The sequence below is a fragment of the Zonotrichia leucophrys genome, chromosome Z, assembly GCF_028769735.1.
Source record: "Zonotrichia leucophrys gambelii isolate GWCS_2022_RI chromosome Z, RI_Zleu_2.0, whole genome shotgun sequence".
In the NCBI taxonomy this organism is placed as follows: domain Eukaryota; kingdom Metazoa; phylum Chordata; class Aves; order Passeriformes; family Passerellidae; genus Zonotrichia; species Zonotrichia leucophrys.
The window spans coordinates 14,123,771-14,142,799 of NC_088200.1; the positions used below are offsets into that span (position 1 = coordinate 14,123,771).

At 39.9% G+C, this 19,029-nt stretch overlaps 1 protein-coding gene and 1 long non-coding RNA gene across 10 annotated transcripts in view; one reads left to right on the top strand and one right to left on the bottom strand.

The window, feature by feature from the left end:
* On the bottom strand, positions 1–8,071 carry LOC135459745 (uncharacterized). 2 transcript variants are annotated; one of them, XR_010443088.1, is made up of 4 exons: positions 7,669–8,071; positions 7,323–7,401; positions 4,062–5,196; positions 1–451 (listed from the first exon to the last, which is right to left on the bottom strand). It is a non-coding gene; the product is annotated as an uncharacterized LOC135459745 (long non-coding RNA). The 2 variants fall into 2 exon arrangements; XR_010443087.1 differs by having other exon boundaries at positions 7,323–8,071.
* NREP (neuronal regeneration related protein) overlaps positions 7,945–19,029 on the top strand; it is a 20,970-nt gene continuing 9,885 nt past the window's right edge. Inside the window, exons 1-4 of one of the 8 annotated variants that reach the window (XM_064736052.1) lie at positions 7,945–7,960; positions 9,065–9,112; positions 10,596–10,658; positions 14,682–14,780. In XM_064736052.1, coding sequence (XP_064592122.1) covers positions 10,656–10,658; positions 14,682–14,780 — 102 coding nt within the window. In that variant the 5' untranslated portion in view covers positions 7,945–7,960; positions 9,065–9,112; positions 10,596–10,655. The other 7 variants (XM_064736051.1, XM_064736050.1, XM_064736055.1 and 4 more) reach the window with 7 other exon arrangements.

The following is a 19,029-nucleotide window of genomic DNA, read 5'->3' on the forward strand; positions in this document are numbered from 1 at the left end:
TCTGTCCCTTTGCATTTCTGCCCCAAACTTTCTTATAAAGGTGTTTTGGGTTTTTTTTTAAGGTAGAATTTCCCCTCAGCTGTGTAAGTGTTTTATAGTGGTGATCAATGAAGTGTGAGCACTCATCAGAGCTCTAGATCTGCTTCTGGAACGGCCCTGCAAAATGGTGAAGCATACTTGTGGGTTAGAAAGGCAACACCAAGAGGACAATCATGAACAAAGCTCTTTTTAAATAGTGGCAGATACAAACCAAGAAAGCTTCCACTAAAAGCCACTTAAAATGCATTATTGACTTGCTAACAGCAAGCAACCGTTGCCATCTGCAGAGGTGAGTACTCTCTGGATTGTAACATGCAGCTGCTCAGTCTTCCATCTGTCCATGGTTTGAATACTTCAGTCCCAGCTGCTCAATAGACGGAATTTCTAGTTTTAAGAACTAACCATAATTTCCCTGGGTTAAAAAAAAAAAAAAAGAAAGAAAGAAAGAAATCAAAAACCCAAAAACCCAAGTGTCATTAAAAACAAGGCAGTAGACTGAAGGAAGCAGACACTGTATGCTTATGGCTGTGTTATAACCTAGGAAAGAAAGACTGATTGCAGGCTTTTGGTCCCAGAACAAAACTCCATTGAACCCAAACTAGTTTGGGATTACAATGACTGTACAAGAAAAGCATGTCTGACATTTTACATGGAATATCTGGCAGGTATGAAGTGGGGTAACTACCTCTCCAGCCAAGAACTGGATTTTCATTAATCTGTATAAAATACAGCATAACTAAAGTAATCTGCTAAATCTAGGAAAGAGTCTGTAATTTGGATCTCTTTTTAATAATTTGGATCTCTTTTTAATTTGTTTTTTTTTTTTAATGCACAATTACTTTTTCATGCTGGAGTTGCTGGATTGCGGGCTTCAGCATAAGTGGTAAAATACAAAGTGTTCTGTGAACACACACACACACACATGTCTATAAGAAAGAAGTTCTGTTCACCATCTAAAAGGGATCTTTTAACTTTCTTCTAGCTTTAATCTTTTACTGCCTGTTCTTTGGCCACTGTTATGATAAATACCAGGAAAAATAGAGAGTTATTGGATGAAGGATAAAGGACTGAAGCTTAGTCTCTTTCAAATGAATGGAAGATGTGTTGGTGAACAGGCATGACCTTTTTCAGATATACCCTGCAGGCAGAAAGAGGACAAGTAAATGATAATACCATTTGAGAGAGACACCATAGTGCAATGCTTTGAAAAAAACCGAAAAAGAAGAATTTTGAGGCAAGAAGATTCTGACCACGTCTTTCCATAGTGAGGAATTTATAAGTCATTTTGGTTAAAGGGAAAGTTTGGTGGGGTGTTTTTGGTTTTAAGCCTATGAAGCTAGCAAAAAATTTGCAATTAATTCTGTACCCATCATTTCCACAATTTCCTATTTTTGTAGTACTTGTCCTGAAACACTCTAAAGGAAATGCTACACATATTATACAGCATTAAGGGGTCCCTGAGCTGTGACAATTTAACTTTTTCCCAAGATATAGTTGGGTATATTAACTGATTCTTTTCTCCTCTATATGTTCCCCAAATACAAGTATTTATGTTTCTGTCTGACCCAAACTCTGTCACTTTTATGATTACTTTGAAGAACCCTGCTGGGTCCAGGTCTGAATGAAGAAATTTAAGAGATATTTGTTTTCTAATACAATCACAATTGTTGTAATATAGTGTACCCAGATCATCAACACTTTCAGCATCATTGGCGGTGTGAACCTGAGTGGCTTTGAACCCAATCTAGAATGAATTTTCCTTGATTGAATTTATTTACTTAACATTGTGGTGAAAAAAAAAAATCATCAAAATCCAGACATTAGAAAATAAGCTGACAGAATGCTATCTTCTATTCCTGATTTTCCAGAAGTGCTGAACTAGCAAAAACTCATCCTCTGGTCTTGCATCTCAGCGAAATTAAATGTAACCTTAAACTCTGCTGTATGGCCAAACTTAAGTTTGACTTAAATTCATGAAGTGTTGACTAAGGTAATGTAGCAGGTTTTCACAGGATTGCAGAGAATAATCAAATGAATGGCCCATAATATAAAAACTGTAGTGTGCACTTTTAATTAAACAAATTCTCATGAATTTAAATTAAGCATACTGCATTTAGTTAATCGACTTGGATTGAAAGGCTGGTCTCTTGAACTATTGCTTGGAACAGCAATTAACACATTTGTGCAGTCACTAGTGTGAGTAAATGCTACATCAGATGTGAAGGTTTAAGAGTTGCCCTGACACTCATGTCTCTTAAACATCCCAAGCATGGCAGCATTGTATGTGTGTGTGTGCTCTTGTATACACACACACACACACACACACACACACACACACTCATATATAAATCAGAATGACATTCACAAAATCTGCCAGTGTAACTAGGAGAGGTCTCATGTTGGTTTGAGCAAAGTACACACCTGTTTTGGGTGTAATTTTAGTTGGCAGTTATCAACAAAAAATCCTTTGATCTGAATTTTAACTTGCCTTCTGAAGTTTGATAATGCCTCAGGCTTTCTCCTCTGTCTGTTCTCCATCTCCCTCTCTCCAGGGAGCACCTGCCAATTCTTTATCCCAGATGGCAGGACGAGTCACTCTTAGTCAGAAAGAAATGCTTTCCCACTGTTTTCCAGACCAAAGTACCTGAGTTTGCAAGGAGTCTAGCCCATACTGTACTTCCCCCCACCAAGTTTCTTAATCCATCTGTCTTCTTTAAGTAATTTACCATCACTTCCTTACAAGAAAATTAGGCATTGCTCCATGCTCCAGCAAACTTCAGTTAGTGGTGTCTCTGTAACAGGCACGAGAGTGGCAATGTCATGCAACAAAGCAAGCCCTGTTCTTGAGACTGACCACCCTTTGGGGTCTTCAGGGAACTCAGGACTTCAGGAGGTTCCCTGTTCCCTACATGCAGATACTGCTTTAAATATTCCGGCAATCAGGCAGCACAACCTGAAAGACTTATTTAGCTTATAGAAAAATATAAGGTCAAGGCCAGGCCAAGTCCTAAACATTCAGTTATGAAATTGTTGGTTAATATGCAAGGTTTCTTCAAAATGTAAAACACTTTTTATCTACTACTTTTTATCTATAGCACTTTTTATCTACTAGTGCTTAATGTTTTGGTACAAATACTTGGTATTATTGGAACTGATACCAACTACATCCGTGTCCTGGAAGTAACATGCACATGCTCTGAAAAGCTAAGTTAGAGAGACCAACAGGTTCTGGGTTTAGTTAAATGATTCACTAATTCAGATAACTTCAGACCCATTCCTGCTTTCTGGGTCTGGCTTTACAAAAGAAACCCTAACTTCCTGTAAAACCCAGGGGAACCCTGATTGGAGAATCATTGCTCTGTTTTACTCCAACATAAAAATTAGGAGATAATAAATTGATTTGTCAGGGAGGCTGTATAAAATGAGACAAAGCATTTTTCTCCCTATAGTAAAAACTGACAAAATTTTTAAGAGACAGTGATCAATGGACCACAATGGAATTAAGATCCAGGAAGAGCACATGCTCTTCCTGGATCTTAATTCCAGGGTAAGAGTATCCAGCAAGCAAGAAAATATAGCCATTCTTTTCTGCTTCTTCTTTTGCAAGTCCAAAGAACGACTTCACCTGAACTCTTAGGCACTTAGTGGTAGTATGGCTGCTTTTTCCATGTGCACAACTGCAAAGGTGGGCATCATGAGCTAGTATGGACTGGGACAAAATAAAGACAGTCAGCACCAGTGTCTTTTCCCTCCCTTCAACAGCAGCTCTTTGAGCCATTTACTGTCACTTCTGGAGCTCTACTCACTTCACTGTTTCTCAGGACAGAAATTTGCTCAGTTTTTTCCCTCTAAAAACCCTGAATCATACAGTTTTTTGTCCTATAACATTCTTAAATTATTTTTCTGTCTGGTCTAAGAGAAAAACTCTCTTCATTTCAGTCCATAACAAAGTTCCCTTGAATTTTAGTAAATATAGAATTTCACTTTAATTTGTGTATGCTTAACCTTTGCAGGGTACTTACCTCTATACATGTAGGTAGCTTCAATGTACTAAAGGAAATGAATCCAACTGTCCAGGTCTTGCCATGATTTCCGTTCCTTTGCTATATTATCTAAGTGTTCTCCATATTTCAGATCACATCTTGCTGTCAAGTGTCCCGTGTCAGTCATCATTGCAGAGGAACTACAACAGGTAAAACCAAGAATTCACTCTGGAAATGTCAAGAACTTCAGGTTGTTTAATGTGAACCTGTTTGTATGGCAGCTGATGTGTGGTCCTTCCATTCCAAGCTGTCCTTATTTAGGAATTTTCCAGAAAACTTGGTTTCTTCTGTTATTTATGCATGCTTCATTTTGTTTATTAATAAAAATAAATGAAAACAAAACTCTCATGAATTTGGAGGTTATACAGGAAAAACTAACCCACTGAATCCAGCTCCCAGAAAACTAAGCTGAAAATACAACCCACAGTTTGTGTCTTTTTAAAGCATCAGCTAACAGACAGTGTCCCACTCTTCCATCTTGTTGCCACAAAAAACATCACACATCATTTCTCATACCTAGTAATAATCCACTTATAATCCATTGCCCCATTTATGGTTTTTTAAATCTTTACAAGTTTTTTTATGCACTTTCTTCCTCAGATTTATATGCTAATGAATAGAACTTAAGAATAGGAATAGCACAAGTGACTGAAGAATTTGAAGGAAAGGAAAACTGTCAATATATGTTTTATCTTTTCACCCATGTGGTGAGTTTCTTTGTGATGCTTTTTGGACTTATCCATGTAAGTAATGGAGTCATGAAGATACCATTAATAGAAACTGCATATTCACAAAAGCCACAAGCAAATATAACTGAATTTTGGGGTTTGGATGTGTTTACAATGAGTTGTGTGCATGATCTGGCTCCAGTTGCTAAGATGTCACCTGTACCCAGAATCTTGTGCACCTTCTAACCCCCTTCCTTCTTCAGGTGCTCCAGGCAATTCCAAACCAATTCATCACAGGACCAGGCAGCTCTCTAGCAGGCTTGAGTCTGATGGATTTCCAGACCACAGTCTTGCCATTGTTGTGTGCTGTGCCCAGTGTTGGAATTGGATGGCTGAAGGACAGAGGTGAGAAGACTGGGAATTGTTGCCCACAGTTTCTCTGGTTCCTGTCAGAATTGGAAAGGACAACTTCAGAGTGATTTTCTGGTGACTTTTTTAGGTCTATTCATTGCAAGCCATGGAGTTTCTCAGCTGCTTTATAAAAATAAATTTTTGTTCTGCTGCTTTTACCTTTTCCTCAGCCACAACGGCCTGTTCTGCTCTGTCCACTTTGCAGGCCCATTTTAGGTTATTTGTATAACAGTAATACTTTGTAGGTCAGGACTCTATCAATTTTAGGGATTATAAATCAGAACAAAGATAGAAATAAAGAGAAAAGGAATCAAAGGGAATTGTCAAAGATGAAAGGCAGTAAAAGGAGCAAACTTTTTCCCTATATCTATAATTGACTGCAGAACAAAGTCAGACTGGTTTTGGTAACCACAGGGTGTAACAATCAGGCTTGAGGTTAAATCTATTTTCCTGAGGACAGCAGGACAATCTACCTGAGTGTCACATTTGTAATAATGAAATTTTAGAGGAGTGATTAAAGACTAAAAGAGCATTTGAATGTTGGTATTGGATTTCCACCCAGGCTGAAGGCCAGAACTGCAGGTGCAAAAAGATTTCCACTACATTGCAACAGAGCATTTTAGAAAGGGCAACGCTTTCCCCTAATAGGCTGCTGACCTATTGGGTGTTTCTCAGCATCCTAATGCTCTTGCCACTTTGACAAAGACCGAATACGAAAAAACTTGCTTCTTGACTAATAATTTCAGTAAAGTGGGTTTTTTTTTTTCAAAGATATTTTAGTTCAATATTACCAGTTGGCTTGAATTGGTTCTTAATCTCTCTCGGTTTCTACTTCATTGTCTAGAGTCCATGTTAGGCTTCAGTGCTCCTAAATCTGGAAGTGTAATTGCATTTCCAAAACTCTTCCTGCCTCACAATGAGGCCAAAATGCCCCCTTCTGTTCTCCCACGCAGGCTCTTGCCCTCTGACTCCTCTTAACAGCTAAACCTTTGCTGCCAGTTTCCATCAGAGCTGCTGAGGGAAGCTGGCTAAGAAAAAGGAAACTGCAGACACTAAAGCCAAACTAGAGAGTGCAGACTTGGAGCAGATCCTATCAGCATAGCTTGTTACAGGCAGCAGACAGGTATAACTTTTCACAGGCAGTCACATACACAGAGCACAGCAAAGCAGGTTGCTTACTCATGCTACAAAACCAGGTCATTGGAAAGGAGATTTAAGCCAAAAGGGCTCAGAAGGATATTTACACCTATCCACAGCCATTCTTGGTGGTTCCGGAAGGAATTTTAGGATGTGAACAGATTCTCAAATGGGTTGCAGAGGATGGACTACAGACAGACTGTGGAAACTGGGCACGTGGTTTTGAGGTAGCAGGGAATGGAGAAGGACACGACAGCTCTAGCTGGGAGTTTATACCCCTCTTCTCCACAGCTTTACAGGAAACTATCTGCAGAAGGTCCAGGTGAATAGAAATTACAAGTTAAATTAGAACCTAGGTGATGAAAAAATTTAAGTTAAGCTGTATTAGAAATTTTGTATTACATGACTTATTGATTGCAATAAATTTTTTGCTACGAGAGTCATAATATAGGATGTTTATTCTTCTGAGAATAAAAACCTTCAGTTGCAACTCTGACTTAGTGCAACCATTATTCTGCCATGGATCCCTGAAAGAATCTGTTCATCCCCTCCTCCGTTGTTGTAGAACAGCATTGTCCACTTCAGCCTCTTGGGGGCTTCATCAGCACAAGCTTCCCACCTTCTACAGTCGGAGCTTTGGTGCCTAGCTTCATTCCACGGTGCCAAATCTCTACAAGTGGTGAATCCCTGATATCTCACTAGCTAGAACATATAGTCTACAGGTTAGAAGATGCACCAAAGGAAAAAGGAACCCCTTGCTCACACCTGTGCATGTGCCATGAGGGCCTGCTACCTGCACTGGACCCATATTTGTTATTCAGAACCCCCACTGCCAACAATTAAATCATTCTCTCCAGATAAAGTTTAAACATTCAAGCTCTGATGTGTTTCAGTCTTAACAGCTGATGGGTGAAATCTGTGGAGGAGGTAGGCAGCTGAACAGACATGAGCAGTAGTAACTGTATTTTTAAGGCAAATGATCTGATCCTAATGCACTAAACTTAGAATTATTACCACAGCTTACCAGGGGTTTAAATATCAGGGGCTGTTTATGTCCCATGTTTCTCCCTTCCAGCTGCTGAATTTTCCTGAAGCTGGCAGGCCTGCAAAGCATTCACAGACATGTAGTAGCTGCTCAGGAAGGGGCAGAGACATACTAGCCAACTGCTTGCACTAAACAAAATGGAAATCCTAAACGGACCACGGAGTAATGCAGTTTTATGGGGAGTTAAATACCGGTGGATTTGAAAAACAGGGTTAGTTCCTTATAATCTAGGCCTGACAGAGAAGGCTTCTATTAGCCTGCACCACGAATGACTTCATACCATTATAATCTCTCTTGCCATGGGCATTAACTCTGAGGAAGGTACCTTCACACGCTGCGGGGTAACAGGGAATCTGCTTCCTTCCACGCGTTTCTCAGATTTTTTGGCTGTATACCCCTGTACACCGTTTGAGGGAGAGGCCCCGTGGAGCACCGCACCGCCCTGTGTCCCTCCATGGATCCGCTGTCCCTTCCCCGCACCCTCTACCCGGTGCCCGCGCAGCGGGAGCCCTGGCAGAGTCTTTGTGTCGCGTTGTCGCTCGTCTGTCGCTGTCGCCTGTCCCTGGCAGCGCTGCGCACGCTCTGCCTCAAGGCGCGACCCCGCTGCTGCAAGCGCGGTGCGACCCTTCGGTGGCAGCCCCGCCACGCCGCGCTCCCCTGCCCCGTCCTCCCGCAGCTGCGGGCACTGCCCGCGGCCCCGGCCCGCGCTGCCCGCCCGCTCCCGGCGCTCCGCGGCCTCCCCGCCCACCGACTTCTCCCCTCCCAGCCGGGCACGGCCGATGCGAAGCGGCGGGCGGGCGGCTGCCTCCGCCTCCCTCCCGTCTCCTCAGATGCCCTTTGCAGGGTTATTATTACAGTTCGTGGCTGCGCTCCGTCTGCCCCCCCCCCCGCCGCCCGCCCCTCCGCGCTGCGCAGCGCGCTGGCCGCGCTCCCCGCCCGGCCGGGCTGGCCGCCGCCCAGGGGTGCGGGATCCCCGCGACCCGGAGCCAGCGAGCCCCGCTCCCCGCTCCATCGCCCCGCTCCCCGATCCTCGCCCCGCTCCCCGCAGCATCGCCCCGCTCCCCGCCCCGATCCTCGCCCCGCTCCCCGCTCCATCGCCCCACTCCCCGCTCCCCTCTCCATCGCCCCGCTCCCCGATCCTCGCCCCGCTCCCCGATCCTCGCCCCGCTCCCCGCAGCATCGCCCCGCTCCCCGCAGTCGCGCTGCCCCGGCGGGCTCGGCCGGCAGCGGGGCGGGCGCTGCCCTGGGGCTCCCAGACAGCGGGGGGAACGCGGGGCTGCGGATTATTGCAGACTAAGCAGTCTGGCGCTGCAGCATCGTGCGGGGGGAGGCGGGCGGGCAGGGAGAGTGCGTGTGCCTGTGTGCGTGTGCCTGTGTGTCTGTGTGTGTGTGTGTGTGTGTGTGTGTGTGTGTGTAAAAGGGGGATGGAGCTGGCAGCTGGCCAGCTACCATCAGAATTAGCTCATTGTTCAATATAACCAGCGCTGGCAAGCAAAACCCAGCCCGAGAGAGGGAACGGGCGGCAGGGGGGGGCGGGGGGAGAGAGAGAGACTTTCCCCCAGCCACCCCCACCCCTTTTTTCTTTTTTTTTCTCCGAGGCTGCACTTTGGAAGAGGTGCAGTCATTCTTACCCACACCCCCTACCCTCTCTCTCCACTCCCCCAACTATAAATTCCCTTCTGTAGCATGCTGCCCTTTTGTAATCCACATTTGTGTTTCAGATCATGTAGAAAGGACAGAAAGTGAGCAGGGAGCGGGGGCTTTTGTCTGTAAGTATATACAATTCCAATCCACAGAATTTAATTTTTTTTAGTTAATCCCCCTTTTCTTTCTCTCTCTCCCTTTCTCCCCTTTCTGCTTTCTTCTCTCTGTGTTTCTATGTTTCTTTTAATTTCTTTTTGATTTCTTTTTGTCCTTAGCTGGACTTTGCTGCAGCTTGGCTTTCCCCTCTCGGTGCACATTTCCAAACAGGCTTTTTAAAGGAAAATGAGAAAACGTGCAGTATATGTGTCTCTTTGTCTTTATGCTTTAAGGCTGGATTTCTAGGCTGAGGATTTTTCTGCACACATGCAAGGGGAGATGAGAAGTGATTTTCTAAAATGTTTTCCTTTTTCTGGGTTTTGCACTACGCAAACACCAAAACATATTTTTGAACCTAATGCACTTGGCTTTGTTAGCATGCGTGCAAGGCTCTAGGACAGGTTTATCATCTCCTTTCTTCTCCCTTGTAAAACGAATCTCCCTCTTCTCTGCCCTGACACTGGATTCCTCTCAGGCTGCTGGGGTTTATTTTTAGAAAGCAGTCATTCTTGCAACAGCCTTCTGCATTTTTGCATGTGCAGCAGTTAAATTTTGGGTGGTTCTTTTGAGAAAAAAAAAAGGCAACAAAATAACAAAGCCAAAACAAACCATGTTTTGCTGTACATGTACATGCTTCTTTTTCTTTTTTCAGATATTTCTGTGTATATTTATGGATATATGAATTTGCAGTTTTAAATCCAATATGTTTGTGTGTGTTTGTGTAAACATATGACTCATTCCTAATTATATTTCGTACATACATGCTATAGGTAAGAAATATGTAATCAATAGAAGAGAATTTTAATTTTTGTTTCTATAAAGAAAGCTGATAAAGGAGATATGCTACAAATTCAGTCCATTAAGACCGTGATAATTTAAGGTAAATGAGGTAGGACCTACTCTTCTTTTTTTTCTCTCCCTGTTTAAAATAGGGGGTGTGTGTGGAATAGAGAGAGGGAGAAAACTGGAGGTTATGTAATGCAGTGCCATTTCCAAAAATACCTACTCTCTGGGCTGTTACATTGTGTTATGCTTGTTCCTTGATTGCAAAAACCCACACTTAGTAGTATGCCTGGGAACAATGGACCACAAATTACAGTAAACATAGACTGACAGGTTTTTGTCCTCTTGACTGATTTTTACTTGTGTTAACCATTACATATGGGGCTCTTCAGAAATATACCCTGTGCTAAGAATAGCATAGGGTTCTGCAAATCCAGGTACCAGGGATTCCTTTGTCCTATATTTAAGCCTACAGACCACTGAAGTGCAGAGATGCATGATATATAAGCATATGTGTGGTTAGAATAATTTGCATGACTTTAATCTTGACCACTGAAGCTTATACTTGGTTCACCCACTGTTATGCTGGCAAGAAAAACCTTTTAACTATTGCAACTGTTGGAATTACGTTTTTTTTTTCATTTTTAATTTTTTTGAAATTGTTTTCAGATTGTTCTCCTTGTGCTACTTGAGAGAAACTGCAATCCCAAGACTTAACAGAACATAAAAATGGTAAGAATTAGTTGCTTTAGCAGAGTATCAATAATTTTTTGTGTCATTACAAACCTTATTTCCCTCTTCCCAATACTCATTTATAAATAGGATCTTTATACGACAGTTTTTGAGGCTATGGGGACTTGCCATACAATAACTGATGTAATCTGAAAAGCTCCTTATTTTGGATCTTTTATTTTCTTGCATTTTTTAATAAAAATCTGAAATCCGTCTCTGTGCAGTAAGGCTTATTTAATTGAAACAAGAAATATTTAAGTTATTGTGAAAAATACACATCATAACACATGTAGCAACACATGCAGACAAAACAATATCCAGTAATGCCAACACTGACACCTTTCTCCCAAAAAGAAGAAATAGGTCATTGCACTTTGTAAGTGAAAAAGATTTAATGTTAGTCTGTCCAGGAAGTGCATAAGGTGCAACCTAAATTTTCTTATTAGGTTAACCTTCTGAAAACACCACCATTCTTTGTGACACAGATCTGTTCTAGAAAAAAATGTTTAGGCCTAAAACATGACTGAACTTACAGGCACTTGTTTGTAATGTGTTTAATGAACAACAACCTCTTTCCTTCAGTGCTAATTGTGTTTCTGTTTTTATTGATTAAAGACCATTTTTTATATTCTGAGATACCACTGCTGACAAACTCCTGATTTTAAGGATATGCATGTAAAAATGGTATTCTCTGAGAAGGACTGTCTCAGACTCAGGAGGACAAAGGTAACTGTATTTTTTCAGAAAAAGTGCTCAAAGTAGGCAGATTTTGTTCAGACAGTTTTTCATCCTATAGCCTTCTTAGCTGAGGATGCAGCTATCTCAGAATCGTATATAAATACATGTACTGGCAAAAAAGTCATACATTTTGGATGCTACAGGATAAAATATTCATAAATGATGTTAATGTTAATTAGTATTGAGCAATGCTTTAAGTAGAATTGCATAGGATGTACATTAGTGCATAATATTTTTCCCCAGTGTGAGGTTCCGAGGGACATACTCTTATGAAGATTGGGCTAATTGCATTAATATTATCCCTGTCTGGTTCTTTGGGATTGTTTTGATATGGGGGAGGAGTGATGATCAAAGAATTATTAAAATAAGCAAATACGTACTCTGTTATAAAGGCTTTGTTTTTGTTTTTGGCTCCTTGTTTTTATCATTCCTATCTGCAAAAATAAACTTGCAAATTTCTGGAGTTTTAGTCTATTCTGGAACCTACTTTCATCAAAGTGCTTTGCTCATCTGTGTATAAGTGAATAGATGGGGGTGGGGAATTAAAAGGGAAATGATTCACTTAAACTGTGAATAGAAATAATGCTAAAATACATGTTGTTCACACAACTGTGGAATATTGGATAAGGCAACTGTTTTCCTACCAACACCAAGGTGACAATCAGCCCACATTTTAGATGTTATGCAGGCTGCTCTGTGCAATGTGTGCCTATTATGGAACAAAAGATTATTTTAAGTTTAGTAAGGCATAAAATAGCCACTGATTTCTTCCAGCAGATGGTTCTATAAATCTAGCAAGGTTCCTGTAGTAGTCAGTTTTATAGAGCCAGTTTCTGGGCCAGAACATAAAATACAACTTAAAGCTATCCAAATGCAAAAAATAAAATGTACCCACCTGTCTAGTCCCATTGTGTACTTTGCAGTGTAACATAAATACAGACCTCATTTAGCTGTTTTTAAAAGTTCCCCTTCTTTTTTGTGATAAAAATTAAAATGTACTATTAGGTTTTACCCCAGCTTGCAAGGATGTTTAAGATGTGATACTTGGCAGAATCTCTTCTCCTACCACCACCCTTTCCCCCCCTGTTTTTCACTTCTGGCACACTAACACCAAATGTAATTCTAAGTCAGACCAGTGACATACTTTCCTTGCAGTAGTGGACACACTTGTCTTTGGCATATTTCTTCTCGTATTAACTGCGAGTATCTCTCTAACCATTCTAATTTACAGGAAATAATCTTCTTTGCATATCAACACTTTCCACACACTGAAATACATGATGAAAGTGCTTACTTTGTTTTGATATCACAGTATATGCAAAGGCTCTACTCTGTTCTCACTGGTCAGTTAAAATTTAACTATTGTGTTTCAGTAGACTCAGATAGATGTTTAAAAATGGGGGAAAATAGCCTTCTTATTCCTTTGCCAGTCTGAAAGTTCATTAATTATTTAGCCAAGCTTAAAGTAAGATTTGAAAATACTAGAATAAACTTGTTCAGTGAGAACAAATGAGTTCTTAGTTTAACTTCACTGTCTTGCCCTCTTAGTTTCTTAATTTTCTTTTCTCATAAAATGTTTCCTAAACATTTTAGACAGTAAAGGCAAGTTATTTAACACATTAGTTTTCAATGCTACTTCTCCTTTTCCTGGACTTGAAATAAGAATTACCTGATTATTTAATCATTCTTTCTTGCACCTGTTTTATATTAATATCCTCAATTTTAAGAGGAACAGAAAAGCAGAAGAGTGCACTTCCTATTATTCTTATAATTTTAACTCATGGTCATTTTAAGCCATTTTACACAAGAACATTTGCCATTTGAAGATCTGTCCTTACTTCTGCATAATGCATTTCCTCTAAGTGTCTACCTGAAGGAGGAAAGAACCTTTTATATATATGTACAATGTATAAAATCCTGGGGTCACTTAAGCGGTCTTTTAATTTGAAATGCTAGAACTTCTATATACTGCCTTTGTGGCAAGTGCTGAGTGTTATGAAATATAAACTAAAATTTTACATAATATTAACTAAAATTTTGGCTAACAAGGAGGAAAAAACTTCTAACTAAAAAAGAATTTTAAGAAAGGAATTTGTTTTTAATTTTTTTCTGCCACTTTCAATCATTGAAAGTGATCTAATAATTTAAATAAAAAACATGTTAGAAGAGTGGGAGTAAGGAAGTCCCAATTCCAGTTTTCTGTGATCTCGAAGAAGGCTCCTACCAAAACCAGGAAAGGGTTGGGTTTTGTGTTGTTTGTTTTTGTTATGGTAAATATTAGCTTTTAAATAAAGAAATCAGATCATCATTTTAGACAGTTAGAGAAGTAGTCTGTTTATTTGCTTTCAAAGCACTCAGGTGTGTCCTTTTCTCCTTCTTGTGAATTTTAAGTTCTGGGGGCTCACAGTGATGGTGCTTAAAGAATTTAAACTAACAAAGCTAATAAATGTGTATATCAGTAAACAGATCTTTAAGACTTTAATTTTGACTTTTCTGAAAGTAAACAGAAGATAATGTAGAGCCAATCATAAATTTTCTCCTGACTTACCACAATGAGATGGCTTTCTTGACAGCATTTCTGTCTGGTGGGGAGTCTCTGGGCTGGCTGTTGTTCAGTATAGCTGTGTCATCGCAGAGCAGAAATGCTCTGGAAGTAGGTCACTTGGGCTGAATGCTTCCTGTCCTGCATCCTTGCCTGAACTGCATCACTTCTGAGGTTATTATCTCATATTTTGTCATTTGCATTCCCTGCATTTTATAGTCTTACTTGGAGGAAAAGGGAAATAAGGGATGATGACCTTTAGGGGTGAGAACAGTTTGGAGAAAAGCCCTTCTTTATTAAGTTAGAAGGAAAGAAAAGACAGCTTGCATTTGGTTGAAGAGAAAAGAATCACCATCCCATTTAGTTTTTTGTTTGTGTGGGTTTTCTTCTTCTAGTTTGTAGAGAAATGTATAATATCATTTACATTAGGTGAAGATATTTCTGAAGAAAATTTTGAGTTTAAAATTTCATACCAGTTTAACTAACCTCTTTCCAGGGAGTTACATGCAGGTGTCTTTAAACATTCTGTAATTTTCTGTGCCCCTGGGCTGGAACAGCTTTTCATAATTTTAGGATTATTTGTGGAGAATGGAGTCTGGAATTGGTCTGGCAGAGGCAGGCATTATTTGGAAGCTTTTATATGCTCTGAGGAAAAAAAAAAAAAAAAAAAAGGAAAAAAAGGAAAAAAGAAAAAAAAAAGAGCAAGGTGATGAAATGAGGTATTATGCCCACCCTATCACTAGATGCACATTGGACAAAAGCAGCTCTTGGTCTGGCATGAGAAAACTCCGACCTGGTTGATTATTACCAAGCCTGGTACTGGAACTGGAGTCTCCTTTATGGTAAGTCAGAGCCGCACAGAACCTGCAGGACTGTCTGACCCCCCTCTGCTCACGTATAGCATGGCCAGAATTTGGTCAAGAGAAGTTATTCTGAGGGATGAAAGCTGAATAGTTTTGGCCGTCTGAACACTTATATTGTGCTTTTTTATTATGCTTATGTAATGCACATGCTATACATTGTAGTTTGCACAGTGCACTTGATTGCTGAAAACTCAGGGAGAATTAACGCTTTTCCAGCTTTCAAAGTTTGTAAGCAGAAATACAAACCAGTTTCTGCAATACTTCTGTCAAGCCACCTGTTCAACTGAGCAAAAAACAAACCTTTACTTGATTATGGGTAGAAAAGCTGAGTTTTTAAAAAAAGCAATTTTTGCACAAAGCTATAGATACTGTGGATATTTCAGTGGTAGAGCTCATATGCACATGAAAAGACAAAAGCTTTTTATATACTTGTTTCTACTCAGTCAGAAACATGCTCTGGATGCTAAAATTTTGCTACTTTGCCCCAGCATACTCTATCTGAACCGAACTGTGTTGACACATGGAATGGGAGGCTTATGTAATACTAAGTCCAGGGAAAATCTTTATAATTTTTTTCTCAAAGGCTGAAATTTTGGAAAATCAGAAATAAGAATATACATCTAATAACACTATATATATAACATTGGTTTTTTAAGGCTTGGGATCTAATGCCATCACTAACAATATTTTTACTTTTTTTCTGACTTTGCTATACTGCTGCTTCATAACTGAATTCTGATCCTTGTATATGCTGAAGAGATGGGGAAAGGAGGACACTTAATAGTTCTAGAACAATTTTATAAGCATAATTCAGCTGGCATCATTGACAGGGACAGGGTATTTTAATAAAATAGTTTTATCTATCTGTATTTTGGTTTTATTTCAAATATTCACTCATTAAACCATATTAATTGAGGGCACAATCTTCAAAGGTGAAAAAGATATTATTTCCAAATGTTTAATGCAGAATGATAGTATGAATCACTGTTTGAGTGTTACATGCAATTCTGTTTGGACTTCTGGTCTGACAAATTCATAGTAGCAGTACTGAATGAATCCTTGTGTACCTGTTGCTGGGAGGATTCCTGATGTTTCCTTTTGTAAATACTGCATCAAAATGAACAAACAAACAAGTAAAAACAACCCACCCTCAGAATAAATAGGATTTTCTTATCCTGCAGGAAGAAGTATCTCTGGAATAATTTTGTAAACAGTAACCTAATTATCTCTACTGGCTTGGCATACTTAGGTGGGAGCAAGTTTAAAAAAGTTCTAAGAAATCTATGTGTCCTTGCTGGAGGTGGTAAAAGCCTTGACTTAATACGCACACTGTCAGAAAGAACCCCTGGCCTCTTCCAGCCCTGATGTTTAGAAGGCACACATTGACTCCTCATAGCTACCTTAGAAAGGTCAGGTTAGAGAGGAGCAAATCTTCTTCTTTGCTTTAAAATGACTGTGTATCTGTGATAAATCTCCATCACAATAGAGTATGAGTTTACACAGCTCCTGAAATGAGTCCCAGAACCCAGAGATTTTTTATTACTTTTAGCCTCCAGAACATCCATGATACATTTTGTGCTTTTGTGCCTGGAGTAGCACTTAGCTGCATTACTATCTATCTGTCCAGTAGAGGCTGGTAATAGGGAGGCTTCAGGTAAATGTACCACAGTGCTTTCAAGCACTTGTTAACAATCAGATGCCCTCATTACACCTCTTTTAATGAGGTAAGCGAGGACTGGCTCTACAAGGTGGTTCTCTCTCCTATTTCCAAGAGTATGGCTGGGACTTTTCAATACTTGCCTGCAAAATGCTGCTTGGGCAAGGGGCAGGCACCTCCCGAGGGGAAAGAAGCACTCTGCACTTGGGGAACTGCATCCCTGGTTGGATTTCTGCTCATCTTTTTGGTATGTGGGAGAAAAGCTGTTGCAGTCCAAAGCAGTCGCTTGAGCCTTTGGTAAGTTACAGCATTCAGGGCATTATTTAGAAAACATATAGGAAATTTTAAGAAATAAACACTTATTTTGGGAGACTGCTTGGTGTATACATTTTGTGTACCCCAAGAGGGGAGGACCAGGTTTGGGAGGGCACACAGGAGAGGTATTATTCTGGTCTATCTCTGTCCCTATTCTTAACAGTTCACTACAGGCCACTGTTCTTGCTGGATTTCCCCTTAAGATCAAAACTTGATAAAAGGAGGACATTGGACTAAATAGACTCTTTGGTCAGCCTCTGACCATGCTCCTTTTCTTCTTCCTCTGTTGCTCAAGTAATTTGTCCATGTTATGTATGAAACTACTGAAAAAGCACTATGCATCCTTTGGTTCAGAATTTTGGTTGTGCATCCACCTCAGCTTGTAACAAAAGACTTGCTTATGCATCTTGTTCTGCAGTTACTATTAGATGTAGGTGCAAGTAGTTACTAATTAAACTCTACCTTATTGCACTTGAAGAGCAAATTACAAACTCCTCTGTAATTAACTGAGAGCTAGAGTATTATTTCAATTCTCAGCCTTGTTGTTGTTGTTTTCCTGTATGTTGCATGCTAAGTAAAACAAAAAAATTACTGTGGTACAGAGGCAAACAAAATAAATATGTTGTACTGAGGTTGTACTGGGTCCTGAGTTAGGTTTTCTGGATGGCTGATTTGCTTATTTTGATTTCTCTGATGTTTTGCAGTTTTGGAGAACATAGAAATTTACTGGAGGAACAAAGTAATTTGCAGCCATTTTATTACTTGATGGAACTTTCCACATAGTATGCATTTGTTTTTTTATTTTTTCTGAAATAAATATATTCTTTCCCTTTCAAGGAGTGCAGTACTCTGGTAATAGTTTATGCTTAGTAAAATTCATTAATTCAGTAAGAAGTTGGAGGAGCATTTATGACTGTGTTCACTTATTACTTGTTACTGCTTAATTTTTTTCTCTTAGTCTTTGTATGCATGGTAAATAGTAACAATGTTTTGCAATTCTTTTGCATTAATGAAGTAAAAAAGCAGCAAGCCACTCATAGCACACAAGTAGGATTGATCCTTACCAGTGCAGAAAAGTGAAAATTTATTCCTAAACATTGCATCACATTCAGGTGGTGTGGAGTGGATTCCTCCCCAGGGAAAGTTGGGAAGTGTTTACTAGAACTAACCTCATTCAATCACCTATGTTAGAATACAGCTAAAGTTTCTGTAGAGGGGTTCTTACTGGATAAAGAAGTGTGCAGAAGTCTTATTTTTAAATACACATATAAAACATGCAGCCTGTATATGGATGAGGACAGGAATGAGTCCCTTGAAGAAGCTGATGCAGATAAGCCAGGATAGGAGACTGCATAGGAGGAGATGCTTCAGTGTAACCTCAAGAACAACAAAGGAAACAACAGATGACAAGGGATTTATAGGAGAAGCTTTTCAAGGTCAATTCCTTATGCTGTGTAGGGAAGGAGCAAATGACATCCTCTTCTGTGAAATTTACAGAAATTGCAGAAGAGATGCAAGAGGACTACAAAAATCATCAAATACCTAATAAATAAACTTTGTAATTCATTTGCAGTGTGGAGAGGGGGATGCAAGGAAAAGCATACTTGTCTCATTTAGGCCTTTTCATCTCTATGTGGTTGTGAGTTTGAGTCATCAGATGGGGAGGAATAAAAAGCAGCAGTAATATCTTCCCCAAGAAAAGGCAAAGACATCAAAAGATGCTGATGTAGAGAAGTCAAAGGCAAATTCAGGTGTACAGCTGTCTTGCCATGTTCTGCTGATATACTGCCAAGTATTAATTATCATTGCAATGGCAGATAAAGTCTCACAGAGGTGTGATACTTGGAGCGATCCCAGCTGCAGAATCATGATGTAACTCTTTGTCAGTTCTCCCAAACCATTTATCTAACCTTTACTTTGTGGAACTAACCCAAGTGAAATAAATGTAAATTATTGATTTTCCCCACTGTTTTTTTTTTCTTTTGATAATCTTGGCACTGATGTGAAAACCAGGAATGAGAAAAAATCTGCTGCCCTGACAGGATACTGAAATCATGAAGTCAGGTTATTTGGGATGACTGTCGCTGCATCTCAGGCAGAGGCTCAGATTCGTGGTGCAGAGACGCTCAAAAATGCAAACAAGTTCAGAAAATTGTTAAGCCTCACATCTGCTAAATCACACATTCACAGCATTTTAAAATTATTAAGCTAAGGTAATGAAGTTGCACTTTAACTTGGGCAGGTTTGGTTTCTGCT